At 36.9% G+C, this 24,333-nt stretch overlaps 2 protein-coding genes across 6 annotated transcripts; one reads left to right on the plus strand and one right to left on the minus strand.

Annotated features, from left to right (window-relative positions):
- Positions 1-2,391: 2,391 nt before the first annotated feature.
- LOC120203772 (phosphate transporter PHO1 homolog 3-like) lies at positions 2,392-14,600 on the plus strand. Of its 4 annotated transcripts, none has more exons than XM_039203949.1 (11): positions 2,392-2,989; positions 3,074-3,468; positions 3,575-3,776; positions 3,856-3,976; positions 4,093-4,351; positions 4,445-4,549; positions 4,650-4,694; positions 4,778-4,821; positions 13,767-14,169; positions 14,259-14,395; positions 14,480-14,600. In XM_039203949.1, exons 1-11 carry the CDS (start codon positions 2,392-2,394, stop codon positions 14,577-14,579), a joined length of 2,409 nt encoding a protein of 802 aa, XP_039059880.1. In that variant the 3' UTR covers positions 14,580-14,600. The 4 variants fall into 4 exon arrangements, with proteins under 4 accessions (XP_039059880.1, XP_039059881.1, XP_039059882.1 ...); XM_039203950.1 differs by having other exon boundaries at positions 2,392-2,986; XM_039203951.1 differs by having other exon boundaries at positions 2,392-2,983.
- A 145-nt stretch (positions 14,601-14,745) lies between these two features.
- Positions 14,746-23,251, minus strand: LOC120203774. Of its 2 annotated transcripts, XR_005523898.1 has the most exons (6): positions 22,918-23,251; positions 22,767-22,840; positions 22,362-22,449; positions 21,802-21,872; positions 17,658-17,787; positions 14,746-14,832 (listed from the first exon to the last, which is right to left on the minus strand). XR_005523898.1 is itself a non-coding variant. In XM_039203953.1 (3 exons), exons 1-3 carry the CDS (start codon positions 23,170-23,172, stop codon positions 22,443-22,445), a joined length of 336 nt encoding a protein of 111 aa, XP_039059884.1. In that variant the 5' UTR covers positions 23,173-23,251; the 3' UTR covers positions 22,326-22,442. The 2 variants fall into 2 exon arrangements, 1 of the variants encoding a protein (XP_039059884.1); XM_039203953.1 differs by lacking the exons at positions 14,746-14,832; positions 17,658-17,787; positions 21,802-21,872 and having other exon boundaries at positions 22,326-22,449.
- Between the last annotated feature and the right edge of the window lie 1,082 nt (positions 23,252-24,333).

Consider the following 24,333-nt stretch of genomic DNA (forward strand, 5'->3'; position numbering starts at 1 on the left):
TTCACCATATAAACCCCTGATACATTTTTTAAAATTTATAGTAATCAATTTTGATCTTCGAGAGTGTAAAGACTGATAATGTCAGATTTCTTGTTTAACCACCCAAAAAACGAAGTTACTAGAAATAATGCATATAATCAGATTGAACGAAACGACTGGAATAACCTCGAGTACTAAAAGGACCTAAATACCCTTATGACTTGAAATAACTGAATATATTTGGATAAACCCTAGAAATACATATAAACCTAAGCGTTGAACTGCCTCTAAAGGTCTTGGAGTACGACCCAAGCTCACCGGTATCTCTAGATACAATCGCAATACAGAAATAAATAATATCATTAGAATATCTATTCGTCTCCTCAAGAACCGACCAATGATGATTCTAAATGTAATCGGTTCAGCTAGTGCATTCAGTATTAACAAGAGAATATTTGTGACTGAACCTCAGTCTAAATTATTGGTAAGCATCGTACTATTGGGATGTGATTAGTCTGTTCTGACTTGAAATTTGGATAATTCAATATAAATCCTGGATACGATAAATCACCGTCATACCATTATTGGATAAAGTTATTAAGAATTCTTCAGGAATCATAATTTCTAAATTGCCCTTGTTGGCCTAAATAATGGAATCACTCTCAGTAAATTTGAATCTTGAACTATTGTGATGTAAAGGTTCATGAACACATTCTTGAAGGGGTCCTGGAGTATCAACTTTAAATGTCTGATTAGATCCGTTAGTAATCGATCCCTTTTAATAGGACCTCGTCCCTAGACTCCGATCAAATTACATAAGTTTTATGTTTTCCATTCCTGATAACTACCAAGTGCCTCTGAAAAATACTTGGGTCCTCTAGTGTGCTCCCTATGGACAAAAATGTTTTTTGTGATTTATATAAAGTATGATTTCTGAGATCTGGTTTCTGATCTTTGATTTCTGATATTACTGTCTGGTATCTGAAACTGTTTTACTGAGGTATTATCTGGGTAGGCTAGAGTATGAAGATTCAACTCTGATCAAGCTGGTAAATCCTTACGGACCTAAGGTGACCCTTGGGTAGGCTCTTAGGTCCAAGATACTACCTTAAGTAGGCTTTAAGGCCCCAAGACACTCTCTTGGGTAAATCATGAGACTGCATATGGTGTACGGGTGGAGGACAATTATGTGATTTAAATAAACTTCATTTTCACTCTTACGAGATTCTACTGGATTATGATTCTGATATTACAGTTTACTACTCAATATGATTTTTACTCGGATACTTTCAGGTGACCCTTGGGTAGGCTCTTAGTCCCCAAGGTACTCCTTTGGGTAGGCTTTAAGGCCCCCAAGGTATTCCTTGGGTAGGCTCTAAGGCTCCAAGGTATTCCCTTAGGTTGGCTTCTATGCCCAATGGGCCTAAGGTAAGTCCTTATGGATACAGTTCTAGGGAACTGTATATCGATGTACGGGTGGAGGATATTACTGTGATTTTAAAAATTTGTTTTACAAAAATAAACTATTAATAATTTTTAAACTATGATTTCATTTATTCTGGTTTTGAGGGAACACAATAGATGTCCTATTTTAATCCTCTGAACCTGGTCTTCTGAATGTCCCTCTGAGCTATAAGCTACTTGTCTGTTACCTGAAGAAATATCAGTGGAACCTCATCTCATCACAAAAACCTGTAGACGCTTGAATCAATAAGAAATTTTTTATGCTTGTTATTTATCTGCATATCCTTCAGCATCACTTGATAGTTATGTATTACTGAGCATCCCAAAGCTCACTATGTTATTCACCATTTGAGGTTAAAAGATCGATCCAATGCAACTATCGACTTCAGTAATGGGAGTTCCTTTGGCTTTTCTTATAGAGACAAGTGTAATTATGGGGAATGTAGGTCACATTTGATTTTTATATTAAGTTTGAAACTTTTATTATGGGATGTATGAATGAATTCTATTTTACAATTTGAAAGATTTCTACTTGTATATTTATATGTTTTAATAAAAAAAATTAAATTTTTATGTTATTTTTATTATGGGTCGCTCTAGTAGCCCTAATGTGACACCTCGGTTCGGATTGAGTTACTTGTAACCGTATGGGGTTGTTAACGTACATGCATGGCCAGGTTTTAGGTGTCCTTATACAACTGCCAACTGATTACTATTATATTAGGTTAAATATATTTTTTCGTACCTAATTTTTTTCTTTTTGTTATTATCAGTTGCTGTTAAAAAAATTTAATGTGAATAGTGAAACTAGAAGAACTGAGTAAGTAACCAGAAAAAAGTCAACGTTTTATGCTTATAAATAGACATGCATTGTTGTAAACCCCATATTCTCACATTTCTTGAAGCTTCGTTTTTGTATAACACCACTGTGCAGAGGAGAAAAAGAAAATGAAGTTTGGGAAGGAATTTGAAGCTCAAATGGTACCGGAATGGCCAGGGGCATACATGCATTATGATTATCTTAAGACCCTTTTAAAAGATATTCAAGCTTTCAATCAAAGAACCACGCAACAACAATCCCTCCCACATGGACTGAAACCAAGCCTGTCCATGTACAGATCTTTCAGTGGGCTGTTGGTTCATAGACATGGTCAACATTCCATCGACCCGACGTCGCCGGAAGTTGAAGAGGATCCCATTTTCGTGAATTCCGTTAACCGGAACAGCTCTGAGAAGTACGAGACGACGTTCCTCATGCAAGGAGAAGAAGGTGGGGAGTACGAATTGCTTTTCTTCAGAAGGCTGGACAATGAGTTCAATAAGGTGGACAAGTTTTACAAGTCCAAGGTGGCAGAGGTGATGCAGGAGGCTGAGACCCTGAACAAGCAAATGGATGCTTTCATTGCTTTTAGAATCAAAGTGGAGAATCCTCAAGGATGGCCGTGGCCAGACCGGTCCCACGACATGACTCGTCTCACCTCGGCTGTAGCCGCGTCAACTGCCATGCTGGCGGCTTCGATTCCTGCCGGTGCTAAAGCAAGCAGCAGTAAGTAGCCACTCACTACACTAAAGATTAAAGCTTGGAGAAGTGATTTTTTTATGAATTACGCCTTTGGTTGTCGATTTGCAGGCAGATCAGTAGAGCACATGGAGATCAACGATGAAAGGCCGAGCATGCACGGTGATTCAGACGATGACAAGAAAGATACTGCAAAGCAAGATATTGAAGGGAAAACCATTGAAAAACTAGTGGCTAATAAGTTGAAAGAACATAGACCAGCTCCATTACAGATACTAGACCGTGTTAAAATGAATAACACGCTTGCCACGCCTGGATCAACCATTAAAGTGTTTCTAAACGCCCCTAAACAGTCTGATTTGAAGTTTAGTAGGGAGAATTTCAAGAGAGCTGAGAATAAACTTAAGCGAGCCTTTGTTGAATTCTACCGGAAACTTCTCCTCCTCAAAAGTTATAGCATCTTAAATACACTGGCTTTCTCAAAAATCATGAAGAAATATGACAAGGTATACATACATACATGCTTGCATATATGTACATACACTTTATTTATGTGGAAACTTATTTAGATTTCTGTTTTTTTTACAGTGTTTTGTTCTTTTATGATTGCAGATCAGTTCAAGGGATGCTTCAAAATCATACATGAACATGGTGGATAGTTCTTATCTAGGTAGCTCCGAAGAGGTTACAAAACTTATGGAAAGAGTTGAGGCTACATTCATCAAACACTTTGCAAACTCGAACCGCAGCAAAGGAATGAATATTTTAAGACCAAAAACTAGGAAACAAAGACATACAACAACATTTTATACTGGTAGAGCTTTGAATTTCATACACATAAGCAATTCATTTTTGGAAAGATATAACTCTGCAATTCTTGAATATTTTATCAGGTTTCTTTGCTGGATGCGGATTTGCTCTCGTAATAGCTCTTATTTTGATCATTCGTGCTCGGCATATCTTGGGTCACGATGGAACGGACCAGTACATGGAAACCATGTTCCCCCTTTACAGGTAACGAATTAATCAATTTTGGCTTAGAATCCTGTCCCTGCAACTGCAATTGAAGTTGATTTCAGTCTGTATATAAACCATTTGTTTGACAAGTTTTAGCGCAAACAATTTTGCAGTTTATTTGGATTCATTGTTCTACATACGGTGTTGTACGCCAGCAATGTGTACTTTTGGAGAAGGTATCGAGTTAATTATGCCTTCATATTTGGTTTCAAGCAAGGAACTGAACTCGGGTACCGGGAAGTGCTCCTTGTAAGTTTTGGCCTTGCAGTAATGGCACTTGCTAGTGTGCTCTCTAATCTTGATATGGAGATGGATCCCAAAACTATGGATTATAAAGCATTCACCGAAATGGTCCCTTTGATCTTGGTTCTGGTAAGATCATTGAATTCATTCATAACCATAAACTTATACATATATGTACGTGTTTATGTATAACTTACAACTGATTTCTTGGTCTATCTGCAGGTGGTGTTTGTCATAATGTTCTTGCCATTAAACATCCTATATCGATCTAGTCGTTTCTTCTTCCTCGTTTGTTTATTTCATAGTATATTAGCCCCTCTTTACAAGGTAAGCGTTCATTTTTCTTGGAGTATGTGGATCAGATATCCGTATCTGATGCGTCTACGGATCTGTTAAAGTAATCTGTAACATTCCTTTCAAATTGCAGGTCAGACTCCCAGATTTCTTCCTGGCAGACCAGTTAACTAGCCAGGTTTGTGAAATGAACCTTTCATGTCTGAAAACGACAAGACAAAATCTTCGATATTAACTTCTTTTCAATTCTTTGTGTTTCAGGTTCAAGCATTTAGAAGTCTTGAGTTCTACATTTGCTACTATGTGTCGACACACATTTTTCGTCCTACTAGGATTCAAACTCCTAAAAATAGGATAGAATTTTAGGATTCAAACTCCTAAAAATAGGATAAAATTTTGCTAGGATTCAAACTCCTAAAAATAGGATAGAGTTATACTATTATATAAATTCCTAAAGATAGGATCCACAAGCACTATAAATAGCCATTGTAACTCACAATTGTAAGACACGATTTACACACAAAAACATAGAGGAAAGCACGGAAAGATACAAAGGCAAAACTATTGTAAATGATTCGAAAAGGAAATAAAAGGTAGCATTTTCTTTTTTCTTTCTTTTGCATGTGCACGTTATTTTTCTTGAAATTTGGTTCGAATAACCCAAAACGTAGGTTGCGCCGATGACCAAAACGGGTGGGGTTTCGAAGTTTCGAACCTAGATCTACCCCGAGGCTTATTTTTAAAAACTGGTTTGATTTTCGGTTAAAGGAGGGAAGAGCTTTTTAAAAATCTATATTAGTCCCTTTATTTATTATATGGATATTTTATTCATTTATTTTTATTATTCATGTTATTATTATATGTATATATATATATATTAAATTATTTTCATTTATTTTTTACTATATTTTACTATTATATATATATATATATATATATATTTCTTTAATATTTTACTTATAAGTCTAATATTACTATCTATATATTGTAATTATCTTTATCTAGTCATATATTTTTATACTTTTAATAGTTATTTATATACCTATTATTATATATATTCTTAATTATTTTTATTTGATTATCTTTTTTATTTACGTAATATATCTTATAACTTTTTATATATATTTTTTATTATTTTCGTTTTTTTTTATTTACGTAATTTCCAGTTGTCTTTTTAATGAAAAGGGTAAGTTTAAATTTTAAGGTAACATTTCGATCCTTATTACTTACTTTTGATTATATTTTCGAGTAATTAGTTGTACTAACCGTTTTCTCAATGATTTCAGCCCTTAAAGTCTTTTTTCATCTAAGGCTCTAAACCTGAGCTCCGAACCCGTTTTAAGTGGGGGTGAAAGCGACGCATTCGTGTGAATTTATTCACCGCATATGCCTAGCAAGTAGCCTTCGGGATTCATATACCTTATGTCTTCGTGTGAATTTATTCTCCGCATAGACATAAGGGAATGTGTCCTCTCGAGTTTAACTTAGTCCACACAAACCTGTGATGGGTTTAGGACTAAGGGTCTGGCAAGCCCAAAGGGGCACCAGCAAGGAGAACTCGGGTACCGTTTTTTTAGAACCTAAACCGGGAGACTATGGAGAATTAGAGCCCACCCCAAAACCTCACTTCAAACCCTAGGCTGTTTTATTTCATGCTTTACTTTCTGTTCAAAGCATGCGAACTAGACAAATATGCGGTTAGGATTTGTTTGAAATTAGCATGCGGGATAGAGATCATGTCCGGGTAGGAATAATAAGCATGTGGGGTAGATATCATGTGGGGTAGGACTTTCATTTTTATGATCGTTTTTGATTATTTTTCACCTCACTAACTCTTTTCATCTTTATTTTATTTTATTTTCATCACTTGCATCATTAAAAAGAGGTTATTGATCCACTAAAACATGTTTGTTAAAACTCGAATAATCTGAATCCATGGACAAAGGTGTTGTAATACAAGAGATGAAAATACAGAGGATAGTCTACAAGACGACTATGTGTCACATTCAATCCAGAAGACGTGGTGCCCACAATTGAAGAGTATATCACTCTGCTGCATTATAAAAGACCCAAAATGAACCGGGTCTACATCAAGCACAATGAAAGCTTATCTTTGAAGAACTGACTGGCAGAGGTTGCAGGGGCAAGATGAAGGTTATGTATCTCGGAAGTCCCTTTGAACACAACAATGGTAAAATGATAGCTGAAATTGGAGACCATTGTCGGCGAATTCAAGAAACAGATTAATGAACTTCACATAGTTCCTATCAATTAAGGGCTCCAATGACGAATTCGTTGGGAACAGGCTCAACAAAAGTAAATGCTCGAGATGCGATCATTCGAGACTTCTTGGACCAGTACAAAAAACAACTCAACATTTTCACGGTTCATCCAGAGAGGCCGGAGCGGTTCTACAGGTTATTCAACCGGTGAAAGACGAAAGCATAAGACTAGTCAACATGTCAGAAGCTGTCAGGATATTTTTTTCTCTTAAACGATAAAACATTTTTGTCCCCAATAAGGATTATTCATAATAACAGTCACATTTCTTGGATCAATGCCTCGAACATTTCATGCATTCTTGCATTTTTGCATCTTCATCTACATTTTTAAGCATTTTCATAAACATGAAATTAAATCACGGAGGATTCGATGAAGTGGTCTTAACCACATTACACCACATGGAAGCCAGATTTAACAATTAAAGAAAAACTGAAATCAGTACAGGGGAGCTGGATCAGCTGATTGTAGGACTAAGCCTGCCAGGATGATCTGAGAAAAGAGTACCCATCTCCTAAGGGCTACGATGTTGAAGTTGTTGCCACATAAGGATTCCCAAACATTCTTCTAAAAACTGTAAGGCGCTTGCCGAAGAAGGGGGCATGGCATATACCATTTGCACTTAGAGGATTATTTTGTTTGAACACATCTTTTAAACGATTGAATTCATGTTACTTTCTAAGGTGGAACAATTGAACAAATTTTAATCTTTAGTTCTTTGAATATTAAATGAATTAAGGATTCTTTTAATTCTTCAAGAATTATAGATTTTTGACATATGACAAGATTAGACCTTTCTTACCCTGTCTCAAACCCTAGAATAAATACCTTGATTCTTTACCCAAATAACTCATGGTCATTACCAAAAAACAAAATTTTGACATTACCTCCATTTGAAATTCTTGAACATTACCTTTATCTTTTTGATACACCCATACCTTTCTTTGAGTCAATAAGATCACACAACTGTCTTTTTAGACTCAAAATTAACCTTTTTTACCATTAAAACCCAAGGCATTGAGTTGTTCATTTGAACATGAGCATTCTTCCAAGATACAATTTGGGGCATCTCGCCGGGAGCCTGAACATTGAGACATGATGGGAGCAAGGAGCAGAAAAAACAATTCATTCGAAATAATTCTATCATGCATTAATTGCATTGTTTTCATGTGAATAGAATTAATCCTGAAAATCTATCCCCCTGGGGATACCTCTTCTGTGAAGACTTACATGTATGAAATGATGAACGGCTTTCTTTCTTTATCCCTTCACAACAGGAGAAAATATATATCCCTTGCGTCCCCTTTTGAGCCTATAGTATTTTTCTTCTGATTCAACCCTAACCAAGGATCACCCTCCACACTGGGGGGCAATGTGGAAGAAATCTGCTCACATGAGTGAAGACATCAATCCAAATGAGTTACCAAAAGGTGAACCAGATGCCAAGTGCAAAGATTCAATCAGAATAAAAATGGCAAAAAGAAAAAAAGAAGAAGCAAAAAACAAAAGCAAAAAAAAGAACAAAAAGAAAAAAGAAAAAGGGACAAAAAGCACATGCAAAGATTCCCTAAAGACAAATGGCACATCAAGCTTCAAACTACGAGATTGATCAAGCACAATCATTCCCAAATCACTTCACTCGAAGATCATAGAGCATCAAGAGAAAGAGACGTTTTGAGCAAGACAAGATTGAAGGCATCAAAATGAATTGATCCTTGGTTCAACACCCTGAAACACTTGTTTGGGCCTATTTATCCTTTTCTTTCATAACCATGAACCCTGACCTACATTACGTGCCTTAAAAGTCCTTTCTAATCATACATGGATTTCTAAACAGGAGAGACTATCTTCAGATTTCATCCCGCCCATCAGGATTAATCTTTGTTTGCAAAAAACAATGTAATTAATGTATGATAGAGAAAAATAACAAAGGGGGGTTCAAGACGTAAATCCTGAATAACGTCTTGAAAACAAAGGAGTGTTCGAGTTGAAAACCTGAAAAGGCGGCTCGAATATAAAAATTGTGCAACTGAGGCGATCACACAAATTCCTCGATAAGGCATCACACAATCCGAGTGTGACCATAAAAGCTGGGAGTTGGAGAACACTTCTAGTAGATGAGCATGCAAGCTACCCCATCAAACCTTTGAGCATCAAATGTCAAACCATTTAGCATCAAATGAACAAAAATGCCAAACCTTTGACCAAACACAATAACCTGAGACTTTTTATCCTTTCTTTGCTTGACCATTTCCCATAAATAGCTTTGATATTGGCGCATGTCAAATAGCTATAATTTATTGAAGGATTAACATTGTAATTAATTCTTTGATATCCGATGAACTCTAGTTTTATGATTCATCTCAATTGTAAAACCATGAAAGTGACAATATTTTCAAAACTTTGGATTAAACATTTTTCGAAACTCTTTATTGATATTTTCAGAACTTTGAAAATAAAAGAGAAAGAAAAACATTTTTTTTCAAACAAGACAGTCTCTCTAGAGTGGATCTTGGTAAATGACATGTGACTCTTAGACACAAAACTCATGCTCAGAATCAATGCTGAAGCAAGAAATGAGGAATATTTGGGGTATCTTTGAAGATTCAACATCAAATATTGGGGTATTTTTGGATATTGAGGCATCTTTGGGGATTCAACATCCTAATGCGAATTATCAGACCTTTTTCAGGAGATAAAATATAACCAATTCATGTTACATGCATCTTATGCATACATTTTAGAGTGTCATATCTATCATTTTCTTTCCACGTACATAATTTTTACAGCTTTAAAGTCAAGTTCGACTTCAAGACGAAGGATACTCGATTCAAAAGCACCTTTACAGATTGATGTCGGTTGCTTAGCTCAGCAGCAAGAAGCTACACTTCAACCAACTCGACAGATATAAAGATCGACATTCATTTTCAGATTCGACATTTCCAATATAAATTCTGTCTCGCTTGAGACAGTCTCATTTAATGCAGATGATTATCTCACTTGAGATTGCTTTTTTAAAACAGACTTTGTCTCACTTGGGACTGTTTTACTCGAAAGAAGATTTATTTCACTCATGATTGTTTTTCTTAAAACAAGATTTGTCTCGCTTGAGACCGTTTTCACTAGAAGAGTTTTGTCTCTCTTGAGACAGTTTCCCTTGAAACAAATTTTGTCTCTCTTGAGACAGTTTCTCTTGAAACAAATTTCGTCTATCTTGAGACAGTTTCCCTTGAAATAAATTTTGTCTCTCTTGAGACAGTTTCCCTTGAAACAAAATATTTGAATATGTTTTCTTTGAAACAAATTTCGTCTCCCTTGAGACAGTTTCTTTTGGAACTAAGTTTTGTCTCTCTTGAGACAGTTTCTCTTGAAACAATTTTCGTCTATCTTGAGACAGTTTCCCTTGAAACAAAATCTTTGAATTTATTTCCCCTAAAACAAATTTTGTCTCCCTTGAGACAATTACTCTTGAAACAAAAAATCTTCAAATTTATTTCCCTTAAAACATAATTTTGTTTCCCTTGAGACCGTTTCTCATGAAACAACAGATATCTTTGAGATCGTTTCCCTTGAAACGAATTCTATCTCTTTCAAGACAACTTCTTTTGAAGCATCATCTGAACCGTTACACTCAGCTCAGGCACATACTTGAGATGGTCGAGAAGCATTTCTCAAATCAAAAATAGAATGTGCACATCAAATTTGAACATTTGAAGAATTCAAGATCAGGGATCAAAATTTGAAGATTCAAGAATCAAGATTCCAGACAGGCAACTAGAGATCGAGATTTCTCTCCAGAGCCCCAAGATAACATATGTTGCATATGCATTTTAGGCACACCTAAGAGCATTGCATCCATAGCATCACATATATGCATAACTTTTTCAGGTTTTAGCTAGAGTCAATTTCAACTTCGCGGCGAATGATATTGAACTCAAAGCGACACAATTTGCTCGAGAGTGGATTTCAACTTCACGACGAAGGATATCTAGCTCGAAGCCAAACTTCACAATAAAGGGGTCTCCACGGTTTCAACTTCACGGCGAAGGGAATTGTGTCCACCCGCAACATACAATACTTGGATTTCAACTTCACGCCGAAGGATATTCAAGTCAAGGCTCAACTTCACAACGAAGGGGCCATCTGCGATTTCAACTCCACGACGGAGGATATCGTGGCACTCGAGACAACACAAGTTCAACTTCACAACGAAGGGACGACTGGTTGTCAACAAACAACTTCTCAATTTCAGAGCCAATTTCAACTTCACAACGAAGAATATTGGACTCCAGACAACGCAAGTTCAACTTCACGGCGAAGGGACCGCTGCCTGTCAAAAACAACTTCTCAATTTCAAAGCCAATTTCAACTTCACAACGAAGGATATTGGACTCCAGACAACGCAAGTTCAACTTCACGACGAAGGGACTGCTGCTTGTCAACAACAACTTCTTAATTTCAGAGCCAATTTCAACTTCACAACAAAGGATATTGGACTTCAGACAACGCAAGTTCAACTTCACGACGAAGGGACCGCTGCTTGTCAACAACAACTTCCCAATCTCAGAGCCAATTTCAACTTCACAACGAAGGATATTGGACTCCATACAATGCAAGTTCAACTTCACGACGAAGGGACTGCTGCTTGTCAACAACAACTTCCCAATCTCAGAGCCAATTTCAATTTCACAACGAAGGATATTGGATTCTAGACAACGCAAGTTCAACTTCACGACGAAGGGACCGCTGCTTGTCAACAAAATTTCATTCAGATTCAATTTCAACTTCACAACGAAGGATATTGGACTCGAGACAACACAAGTTCAACTTCACAACGAAGGGACGACTGGTTGTCAACAAACAATTTCCCGGTTCCAGAGCCAATTTCAACTTCACGACGGAGGATATTAGACTTGGAACAATGCTACTTACTTGGATTTCAACTTCACAACGAAGGATATCCAACTCAAAGAAGGATTATTGTCGAGTTCGACTCCATTTAGCTCGATAACACATCAATCGCACTACTTTCCGGTTACAGTCGAGGTTTTCAAGTCGAGAAGAGGACCTGGGTTAGCCGTGCCTTAGTGACAAGCAACCATTTTCAAACAGCATAGCTTAAGTCAAGAAAAAGCTATCTGTCAATGAAGATTTCTGAGTTCGATTCCGATCCAAGGTCTTTAAACCGAGAAGAAGACCGAAGGGTAACGAGAAGCCACGTGCTGATTCAAATTCCGAACTACGGCTTTAATTTCATATCATTTCAAGATGAACTCGACTTCACGATGGAGGAGTCATCCGTAACTCAATTCGACTGGGAGTTATTGAAACATCAGAGTTAATTTTCAACTCCACTGAACGAAAAGTGTGTCTTTTAATCTTTGCCCTATCCCCGTTACACGACTATGGGCAAAGAGGGGCATCTGTCAACACACATTTTTCGTCCTACTAGGATTCAAACTCCTAAAAATAGGATAGAATTTTAGGATTCAAACTCCTAAAAATAGGATAAAATTTTGCTAGGATTCAAACTCCTAAAAATAGGATAGAGTTATACTATTATATAAATTCCTAAAGATAGGATCCACAAGCACTATAAATAGCCATTGTAACTCACCATTGTAAGACACGATTTACACACAAAAACATAGAGGAAAGCACGGAAAGATACAAAGGCAAAACTATTGTAAAGGATTCGAAAAGGAAATAAAAGGTAGCATTTTCTTTTTTCTTTCTTTTGCATGTGCACGTTATTTTTCTTGAAATTTGGTTCGAATAACTCAAATCGTAGGTTGCGCCGATGACCAAAACGGGAAGGGTTTCGAAGTTTCGAACCTAGATCTACCCCGAGGCTTATTTTTAAAAACTGGTTTGATTTTCGGTTAAAGGAGGGGAAGAGCTTTTTAAAAATCTATATTAGTCCCTTTATTTATTATATGGATATTTTATTCATTTATTTTTATTATTCATGTTATTATTATTATATGTATATATATATATATATATATATATATATATATATATATTAAATTATTTTCATTTATTTTTTACTATATTTTACTATTATATATATATATATATATATATATATATATATATATATCTTTAATATTTTACTTATAAGTCTAATATTACTATCTATATATATGTAATTATCTTTATCTAGTCATATATTTTTTTATACTTTTAATAGTTTATTTATATACCTATTATTAATATATATATTCTTACTTTTTTTTATTTGATTATCTTTTTTATTTACGTAATATATCTTATAACTTTTTATATATATTATTTTTCGTTTTTTTATTATTTATTATATTATTTTTTAAAAAAACCTTGTGTCTTTATCATTATTATTATTAAACATTATATTATATACTACTAACCTAGATGGTCCATTTTTGTCTTATTTCTTACTAAAGCCCCCACTTTCGGTGAATTGAGAGGGTATCTTTTCTATTTTTAAGTATTTGGTGTACATATATAGCTTATTTATTTTATTAATACTTTGATATATATATATATATATTTATATTTTTCCTTTTTTCAAATATTACTATATACAATTATTACTTTACTATTTTTTTTCTTATCTTACTTATTTATTTTATTTTTCCCTTGTATCTTATTTGTTTTCTTTACCTTGTTTATCTAACACATTTCTCGATTTTTTTTTTCAAATCAATCAAGGGTAAGTAATTAGGATCGAAACTTTACTTTTTAATTTAACTTGTCATTTTTCTTAATTAAGACAACTGGAAATTACGTAGTACCGAAAGGGCGGTTCAAGGGTGCTAATCCTTCCTTGACCGTAACCGACTCCCGAGCCCGACATATTTCTGGTAAGACGCAAATCAGGTAAGAAATAGGGTATCCGATCAACCCATTTATTTTTAAATAAATGATCGGTGGCGACTCCAATCCACATTTTTCAAGTCGAAGCCCAATTCTGGGGCCCAACCGAAAGACGGTTGCGACACTATGGTTGGGGAGATTTCAGACACCGAAAAAACAACTGCAATAGCAACGATGTTTTCAACACTTTCAGCTACATTGTCGCTGTGATTCCTTTCTGGTCTCGCATGCTTCAGTGCCTGCGTCGTTTTTTCGAAGAAAAAGATACCTTGCAAGGTTACAATGCAGGGAAATATTTCATCACCATCGTGGCCCTTTGTTTAAGAACTGCATACAGTCTTAACAAAGGGTTGAGTTGGGAAATATTGACTCTCATCTTCTCTGTGACTGCTGCCATTGTATGTACTTACTGGGACCTTGTCTACGATTGGGGACTTCTTCAACGCCATTCTAGGAACCGATGGTTGAGAGACAAACTCCTTATACAACAGAAAAGTGTCTATTTCGGTGCAATGGTAAGTCTAGGAACCGAGTATTCAAACTCCAAACTTGTTCGATTGGTATGGTCATATGTGTTTAATGGGATACATTCATTGGAATGCAGGCCCTGAATGTTCTGCTGAGATTTGCATGGTTGCAAACAGTGTTCAATTTCAAGTTATTTGATTTTCATAGGCAAACCATGATCACCATCGAGGCCAGCCTCGAGATAATCCGTCGAGGGATGTGGAATTTCTTCAGGTAAACTAAGTGTGTTCTTTCCCTGCTATTTTACAAACTCGAATCTGAATTTGAATCTAACATGTTTGAAAACGTTATTTCCAGGTTAGAGAACGAGCATTTGAATAACGCCGGCAATTATCGAGCATTCAAGTCGGTGCCATTGCCTTTCAATTATGAAGAAGATGAAGATAAAGATGAATAGACAGTAGAAAATTCAACAAGGTACATACAAGAGAAAATAGTTGTAAGTGTGTCATGCACAAGAGAGAAGGCAGAGAAGAAGAAGTTAGACTCGATGAAAGGGATTTGGGAATTATTAAGGGTTAGGGATTGAAGAGGAGGAATTGGGAATTAAAGCACGTGAAGGGCATATGATTAACTTACCGGATGAGTTGGAGCAGGCTGAGTGGATCCAGGAAGAGTTGGAGCAGTCCGAGTCAGAAGGCCAATACCAACTGCAACAAAAGAAGTATAAGAAGCAGTTTGTTAGTATTCTGTTAGTAAGGAATGCCAGTTGGCATTGTTAGATTCCATGTACCAGCTTGTAACTAAATAATACTGCTGTATAATCAACATTTTCCTCATGCAATGAATGAATGACTATTTTTTTCTCTCTAAATTCTCTCTTTTTCTCGTATCTTACTCTATTTCTCTCATTCCATAACAAATTAGTATCAGGAGCCTTAATTCCTGACAAATTGCAGACTGGATATGCAAAAGAAGAACCAAACCATGGTCGAATCTACTGATCTCTCTGCCATCAAAAAGCAGATTGAGGATTTAAAGAAAACAGTGCAGCAAGCAAATGATGAAACCAACCCTCCCAAGTGGTGGGAGGCACAAGATAAATGTATCAGTTCGTTGGAGTCTAGGATGACAACGACTCAAAGCTACATGGAGCAGATAATGGGGATTTTGACAATAAAGGAGTACATCGTGATGCAAAGATTGAAAAATCTGATGTTCCATATGTACCTTGCACTCATGAAGGTCTTTTGATGTGGAAATATGCTTCGATGAATTCGATTGACTTTCTAATTGAGAGAATATGAATACAGCTGGGGTAGATTGCTGCATTGGAATTCATGTAGACTTCACTGATTTTCAAAGAAAGGTCGTCTTAGATGCTGCTACAATTGCTGTAGCATGTGGAGTGTGGCATACTTCTGTAGTTGTTGAGGTTATTGTCACTCAATCTACTACTAGTGTTTCCTGGGGAAAATTATTCACATGGGGGGATGGGGACAAAAATCATCTTGGACATGGAGACAAAGAAACCCGGCTTAAGCCCAAGTGTGTTCTAGCACTAATTGATTACAATTTTCACAAAGTTGCTTGTGGGCATGGCTTAACAGTTGGTTTGACAACATCAGGGAATATTTTTACAATGGGAAGTATTGTGTATGGTCAACTTGGGAATCCCTTTTCTGATGGAAAGATACCATGTTTAGTAGAAGACAAGCTTTCAGGGGAATGTGTTGAAGAAATTGCTTGTGGTGCATATCACATCGCAACTCTAACTTCCAGTGGCTTTAAAGATCTGTTTGACTGGCAACACTTCATTGAAACCCTGAAGGACGATGTCCACATAGTTGAGGCAATACCACCCGAGTATGCTAGAATTGAGCCATTTAACAAAATGCCTATATCCTGGTCTAAGTTTAGCTATTATAAGGCAGAGGTCCTACCATTGTTGAAGCAGCAAAAAGTAATCTATTTTATACACACTGATTCTCAGCTTGCCAATAATGGTATCTCAAGTTCCATAAAAAAACTGAGGTGTCGGGTGAACTACAAGGCACTGAAATATTCAACTGCAATTGAAGAACTTGGAAACACGTTGATTTCTAGAATGCGCCAAAATGAAAGCCCTTATCTTGCTCTATATTTGAGATACGAGATGGATATGCTTGCATTTACTGGCTGCAGTCATAGCTTGAGAGCAGAAGAAGATGATGAACTAAGTAGGATGCGTTATGAAGTCAGCCATTGGAAGGAGAAAGAGATTTATGGTACAGAGAGAAGATTGCTCAGTGGCTGTCCACTGACCCTTAGGGAGACTTCTCTCTTGCTCAAAGCATTGGGTTTCCCACCAAGTACTCGGATTTACTTAGTAGTTGGTGAAGCTTATGGAAATGGAAGTATGGAGCCTCTTAAGGAGGATTTCCCTAACATCTTTTCTCATTCCTCCTTGGCAACATATGAGGAGTTGAATCCTTTCAAAAACCATCAAAACATGTTGGTCGGTTTAGACTATGTTGTTGCCCTTTAGAGTGATGTTTTTGTATATACTTATGACGGAAATATGGCAAAGGCAGTTCAAGGCCATAGGCGATTTGAGAACTTCAAGAAGACTATCTGCCCTGACAGGATGAATTTTGTGAAACTTGTAGATGAAAGAGAATCTGGATCTTTCATAGAGAGCGAAAATAGTACAAAATGCAGAAATTCTGCATCAGTAGCTAATGGCGGTTAAGCTGAGGCTGACTGGATTGAAAAGTATGAGCCTGGAGTCTACATAACTCTTGTAGCACTACAGGATGGAACTAGGGATCTTAAACGTGTGTGGTTCAGCCGGAGAAGATTTGGAGAGCACCAAGCAGAATCTTGGTGGTCAGAAAATCGCGAGAAGGTTGTGGAGAGGTACTGGGATTGGGAGCTTACAAATGAAACTCAACCTATTTGGAATATGTTTACTCATCTAATGGAATATATGGGTGTATTACGTCTGACTATTATGGATTTAAGGATATACTCTAGGGAGGAAGAATATTCTAGTGGCTATGAAGGATCAACTTTCCTTAGTTGGTATAGAGAAATTATTGATAGAACAATCATTCTCATCAATGTGGTTAATGCTAAAACTTATGAGGTTACTGATGCAGATTATAACAACCGTTTGTTATTTTTCCTTAAACTTCAAATGGTAGAGATGATTGCTCTAATCTTTTGGAGTGCTCTAATCTTACAGCTGCCAATCCAAGAACCATGCCTAGCTATTGGGTTTCTACCTCTCCATTCTAATGGTCTTCGAGTTGGGCAACTTGTTACCTTGAAACAGAGAAATGAGAGGCCAAAAGATACAGGGAAAAGCAAAGTTTCACAAAACAATGATGCGGTGTGGTATGAAGTGAATGTAAATTTTGATAAACCACCTACTCTGCTATGGTGTTCAGATTTCACAGTGCATACGGTCCCAGATGTGTTGCAGAACAGAATTAAACAACATGCTGAAAAAAATCGAAGTGAACGACAGTTTCAAATTGGAGAAGAAGTATACCTAAGATTGCAACCTTACTGGCAGAATTTACTTGTACTATGGATGAACTTGAACTCAAATCACGATACTTGAGACGCTCATACCATTCTGAGGCCTCAGTTTCCAAGTTTCGATCCTTGGGGACAAGGATCTTGTTATGACCCTAGGAGATTAGAGAAGAAAATTAGACGAAGAATGGACAGAATTGAGATTAAAGAAGAGAAGAAAAGGGATTCAAGAAAGCTGAGAATTCATTCATTCATTTCATAAGGAAAAGATGACTACAAGCAGGTATTTTATTTAGTTACAATGTAGTACGTAGAATCTAACTTATGCCAGCTGGCATTTGTACTAACAGATTACTAACAGAATGGTTCTGTGTCATTTCCTTTCTTCAGCAAGTATTGGCCATCTTGTTTGGGCAGCTCCAGTGTTCCTCGGATCCTTCTGGCCTGCTCCAGCTCGTCGGTAAGATAATCACCTGGCTATCTCGTGCTTTAATTCCCAATTTACATTTTCCAATCCCTAACCCTTGCACATCCATTCTCAATTTCTCCCCTCGCTCGTCCATTCCTAAATCCTCCTCTCCTCGCCGTTCTTCTTCTTCTCCAACCATAACAATACCCGCCCCACGAGATGATCCTTGTCCCCAAGGATCGAACCCAGGAAACTATCCTTTTAGAACCAAATAGTCATGGTTCTTGGATTGGTCAGAATGGAGAGATAGAAACCCAATAGCTAGCCATGGTTCTTGGATTGGCAGCTCTTTCCTAACTGGATCAGTTTGAGGCAGGTGGCAGCTGAACATGGTTAGAACATCCAATGCAGCATCAAGTTCCCAACTATGCATGTACTTGAGGGCAAGTCCAGCAGCCAGATGTTTGTCCTTCAACCGCAGGTAATACTGCCAACTAATGCTCCAGATGCAATGCCCCTCGTAACCCTGAGGTTGTCCAGAGGTTGAATGAATTCCTTCTCCGCGTTCAATTAGTAGTTGAAACAACTTGTCCGAGGCTCCATTACGTAGAGAGCGATCAGAGAGTGCAAAAGAATCCATTAGTTTTCCTTCATCAATCAACCATTCCATAGCTTTCTCATATGGGTCTTCATTCTTTAGGCCAAAATAAAGAAAAATTGTACTATCAACTTCATCTGTTTCAAGTTTTATGCAATCATGCCATGGGTCTGGAGAGGGGTTATCTTTAACATTAAGGTCCAAGGATGCCGTGACAATAGAATTACTAACAATTTCATCAACATCAGACTCAGTGTCACTGTCAGATTCGTGCAGTCTCTTAATAACAGTTCTTGTTTCAGGTTTAACATTGCCACCATTAGCGCTTTGCATAGCTGTCACAGCAAATTCTGAAACCCTATGAAGATTAGTACGCATCTGTATCCATCTATTCAAAGTAGGGAACCTTTCAGATTGATCAAGAGAAAACTCATAAAACAGCCGATCAGCATTAGGTGTCTGCAATAAATCATCATCCAAGGAGCTAGATATAGAGGACTCACTGCCGCTGTGTAACATATTGCTTCTAAAAACACATGCCAAGACAGCCCTGACTGGAAATATTTTAACCATATGTTTCACTATATATAATTGGAGAGGATAAAGAGGGATCCCAAGTGTTGCAGAGGAACGATTGTAACAACTAGGTTTAGCTTCTTTAGCAGAAGGAGAAAGTACTTTATTATTTGAACAACTACGAGGGCATATGGTGATGACGGAAATACATGCCCATCCATGACCAGAATGTGGAGGATAAACTAGGGGTACACATGCTGAAATCACTTCATGAATAAAGTCGGCAGACATTATCTCTGCTACTTTGCCAGCTGCATCTGTGGTTCCTTGGTCGAAGACCAAACGAATTAAAAGATCTTTAGGCCATTCATATACAAGTGAGAAAAAGTTAAAATCGTGAGTTGTATATGTTCCATCCACTATGTCACCTATTGTAGCAATATGGAGAATAAATTGTGACAAATAGGTTGTGGGTTTTGCACTTATAGGAGCAAATAGTATCTTCCCAGCATCCATCATATCATATCCAACAGACTGCATGCTATTATCTCCGGTCGTGGAAGTTAATGACATCTGTTTGACAGCTTTTAACCCAAGTCCAAGAACACCATCCTTGTCAAGACCGGATTGTACTTTGAGATCAACTCCTGGTCCTTCACCCTTGGTAAAACTTACTTCCATTTCTTCATCAGTGATAGCTCTTGCTAGATTGTGAAGCTTACCGCTAAGAAATTATCGTTTTCCCATATGAGCATCTTCAATCATCTGATGTAGCAGTGCAAGAGCATGTTCTTTTTGTTCCTGTCGATGAGAATCCTTAGCTGATGAAATGGAGATCTCCCCTGTCAGAATGACCCGAAGAACTGGATGACTATCCTTTTTTTCTTGTTTGGTTGCTTTGATATCTAACTGCTTAATCAAATCTATATTTGAAGTAGAAGCAGATTTGGATAATCTTGTTTCAGCCTTATCCAACCTGTCCTTGCTCTCAGCTGAAATGTGAGGTACAAAATTCCTACTATTATTACCAGCTTCAAAAACCTTATTCATTTTAGCAAAACAGGAATCACAGACACGAAAAGGTTTCCCAGGATTAGGGCCCAAAGCTGCTCTTAGTGCTTTCCTTGAACTGCAGGAACGACAGTTCACAAGTCCACAGTTGTAGCAATTATGCCTTTTTCTGGCGAACCCAAAAGCTTGTCTACAAGCCGAGCATTGAGATTCTTTGGTACCGGATACCCATTTATGGAGACATATAGCAGCACTATAGTTTGAACCACAAGCTGTATACTTGACATGTCTATCCTTCATTCCCTCAACCAGAGAAGGAGTTTTTCGATCTTTAACATCTCCATGACCCAACCTACCGTTAGCTCCTTTATTGTCCATGGAAACAAGTTTGTCCTTAGCCCTCCAACCTGTGTCATAATAAGTGGCAGTGTTCTTTCCCAATTTTTCCAGAATCCTCATTCCATCCGTCTTAAGGATGTTAGGAGTACTTACTTGAGCATTCTCTGAAATGGTTTGTTCTTGTTCCTCGATGTCCACTAGAATTTCCCACAAAATCAATTTGCTAAGCCCACTCAGATTATCATTTTGTTGTAGTCGTGAATCAACTTTTATGGTTCCAGTAATGAATGGAATTGCATCAAATGCTCTTGTTGGCAGTTTATCAAACACTTGATACCTATCATTTGTATCTTCTATTGCCACACGGGACATCTGCTCAATTTCAGGGCTGTTTTGGACTTGCTCCTCTGTCCTCCCTATTAAAATCCCTAATATCTGCTCCATGTAGCTTTGAGTCGTTGTCATCCTAGCTTCCAGTTTACTGATCCGATTATCCTGTTCTTCCCACCATTTAGGAGGTTTTGTGCCATCCGTTGCTTGTGTCACCAGAGTTGTAAGTTCTTCAATCTGCTGCTGGATTGAAGAAAGATTAGGAGTTTCGACCATGGTTTGGTTCTTTGCTTCAAGCTGCCAGGAAATGATGGCTCTGAATACCAATTGTTATGATCCTAGGAGATTAGAGAAGAAAATTAGACGAAGAATTGACAGAATTGAGATTAAAGAAGAGAAGAAAAGGGATTCAAGAAAGCTGAGAATTCATTCATTCATTTCATAAGGAAAAGATGACTACAAGCAGGTATTTTATTTAGTTACAATGTAGTACGTAGAATCTAACTTATGCCAGCTGGCATTTGTACTAACAGATTACTAACAGAATGGTTCTGTGTCATTTCCTTTCTTCAGCAAGTATTGGCCATCTTGTTTGGGCAGCTCCAGTGTTCCTCGGATCCTTCTGGCCTGCTCCAGCTCGTCGGTAAGATAATCACCTGGCTATCTCGTGCTTTAATTCCCAATTTACATTTTCCAATCCCTAACCCTTGCACATCCATTCTCAATTTCTCCCCTCGCTCGTCCATTCCTAAATCCTCCTCTCCTCGCCGTTCTTCTTCTTCTCCAACCATAACAGATCTATTCGTGGAGGGGGTAATGTCATGCACAAGAGAGAAGGCAGAGAATAAGAAGTTAGACTCGAGGAAAGGGATTTGGGAATTATTAAGTAAGGGTTAGGAACTGAAAAGGAGGAATTGGGAATTGAAGCACGTGAAGGGCAAATGATTAACTTACCGGATGAGTTGGAGCAGGCTGAGTGGATCCAGGAAGAGTTGGAGCAGTCCGAGTCAGAAGGCCAATACCAACTGCAACAAAAGAAGGATAAGAAGCAGTTTGTTAATATTATGTTAGTAAGGAATGCCAGCTGGCATTGTTAGATTCCCTGTACCAGCTTGTAACTAAATAATACTGCTGTGTAATCAACATTTTCTTCATGCAATGAATGAATGACTATTTTTCTTCTCTAAATTCTCTCCTTTTCTCGTATCTTACTCTATTTCTCATTCCATAACAAAGTGTTGGTGATTGAATTTTTTTTGGTACGCAATTGTTTATGACAGTAAAAAAGATTAATTTAGTGAATTTAGAGATAACACTTTGCTCTACAGAAATTTTCTAGCCTACTTTATTATTGATAACAGTCATCAAGCAAAATATATTAGAGAGTACAAGGATCAAGCTTAAGGGCAAAGTAGATTTCTACAAGAAAAATCGGAAAAATGACATCCATACAAAGTTTTACTCATAAAACACAAAAATATCTCTGTAATTCACCAACAGAAAACATAACATACTTAACCGGGCGAATCACCATGTTCGCTGTTCAGTCCCTGAGCTCCACTGCAACAAAAGAAGTGCGGTAACTTAACACGACCTCAGCTCCTGCAATAAAACAATGTATTGTAATTACATATATGCTGATTTTACCAATCACAATTTACTTGTTCAATATTCAATTCCATCTCTTTGTTCAGCCTTCAAGAGATTCACGGGCCTAAACCTTACATTATCATTTACTTATTGTACAGTCTCCAATTCAAGCTAAGAAATAACATTTTTTTTTATAAATAATGATGAACATCTATTGCTATTCAACCATTTCAACAACTAAAGTAGTAAACTAAACTATGGTGATTTCTAATTCAAGCAATTTCCAATAACAAACATGAAACCATAATTGATAAATTAAAAATACTTACTTGCATCTAATAATGACCGGAACGGGTTTCAAACCCTTGTGTCCATTTCTTATGCCTCTCTTATGGCGACTCACCTACAAATTATAGAAACAAATATATGAACATTTCCATTTGAACATATCTAACTGAATTAATAAATAAAGATCCTTACTTTTCTCTTTGGGACAGCCATGAGCTCCAAAGATCCTCCAAAAAGGAAAATCGGGAACCCAAACCCGAAGTTGTTAATATTGCTGTCTGGGAGATCGAACTCGGGTAAAACCAACAGCTGCGACGGTGGGGGTTGACTGATGGAAGCATCCAACGGTGGATGGAGTGCTGAAGCATGAACCCATCTCCGCAGCCCCAAAACAGAACCGTATTCGACTGCGGCGGAGCGTTTCAGCATCGCTAGTCTCGACGCCATTTTTGGATGGACAGTGACGGTGACCGGTGAGCCAGCTCCGTCACGGTAAAACCGTCATTAAAAGAGATCGCGGGGACTTTTTCCTCTAAACGGCGCCGTTTCTCAATTAAGCAAACACTGTTTGGGGTTGGGCTGAAGAAGATCTTTTAATCGGGTTCTGGCCAATAATAATCAGGCTTAACTCAACTTCAGCAATTGAAGACGTGCCAGCAAGTTGTAATCATAAACTACGAAGAACAAAGTTTATTTTATATAAAAATACCTAAACACTAGTCATAGAGTTCATTTTATCAATTAACCAAGTTTATTTATTAATCATCTCATACATAGATTATTATTATTATTATTTATAAATGTGGAGTGGAATACAAGATAATATATATTTAAAGACTCTTAACCATTTGGTAACAGAACACTCATATCGCTGTATACACGGTGCTTGAACCCGAGACCTTAAGAGATAACAACAAATCTCTTAACCACTAAGAATGTTTGGTTCTTACATGCATAAATTATTAAAACTTCAAATCACATCATAACACATCTATATAGACCAAGCATGCTTTACTACCTTAAGGCTCTATTAATCAATTCAAGATCATACATGTTTTACTTTATCAGATACCAACACGTACATTAAGCAAGATATTCAAATATGATATAATTATCAAGCTACCACAGTAGTTAAAGGAATAATTGTTATTTTAAGAGGTCTCAGGTTAGAGCACTAAAGACTGAAAGGGTGTTTGAGTTTTTATTGTCAATTGGTTATGAATCTTTAGGACATATACTACCTTGTAATCACCATAGATTAATCAACATACATCACCAAATTGATCTTTATCCAAACATTGTCATGTCAAAATTATTTATATGCATTCATCAGAAAAAATTATAACCAAAATTTCAGCCACTGTACATCAAAATTTGAAGGCATAATGCTAAAAAATTATATATAACATTTAATTAAATAGTTATTTTAATTATATTTTTTTGAAATATTTTAACTCCGATATTTTATTTTATGATAAAAGAGCTCCTTCATAAATAAAAATAGTTAGTCCATAAAAGATCAATGTCTAACTATGGCTCAGTAAATACATTAAGACATATATACTAACGTGACATATTCACATTAGAAAAAGTGATAGACGTGATAGA

The sequence above is a fragment of the Hibiscus syriacus genome, unplaced genomic scaffold (assembly GCF_006381635.1).
Source record: "Hibiscus syriacus cultivar Baekdansim isolate YM2019G1 unplaced genomic scaffold, ASM638163v2 tig00010263_pilon, whole genome shotgun sequence".
Classification (NCBI taxonomy): Eukaryota; Viridiplantae; Streptophyta; class Magnoliopsida; order Malvales; family Malvaceae; genus Hibiscus; species Hibiscus syriacus.

Coding starts and splice junctions, on each gene's coding strand:
- LOC120203774 (XM_039203953.1), bottom strand. CDS start 23,172: ATGGCGTCGAGACTAGCGATGCTGAAACGCTCCGCCGCAGTCGAATAC. Junction 22,841..22,917: donor TGGCTGTCCCAAAGAGAAAA/GTAAGGATCTTT, acceptor TATAATTTGTAG/GTGAGTCGCCATAAGAGAGG.
- LOC120203772 (XM_039203949.1), top strand. CDS start 2,392: ATGAAGTTTGGGAAGGAATTTGAAGCTCAAATGGTACCGGAATGGCCA. Junction 3,469..3,574: donor TCATGAAGAAATATGACAAG/GTATACATACAT, acceptor TTATGATTGCAG/ATCAGTTCAAGGGATGCTTC. Junction 4,822..13,766: donor TTCTACATTTGCTACTATGT/GTCGACACACAT, acceptor CCCAACCGAAAG/ACGGTTGCGACACTATGGTT.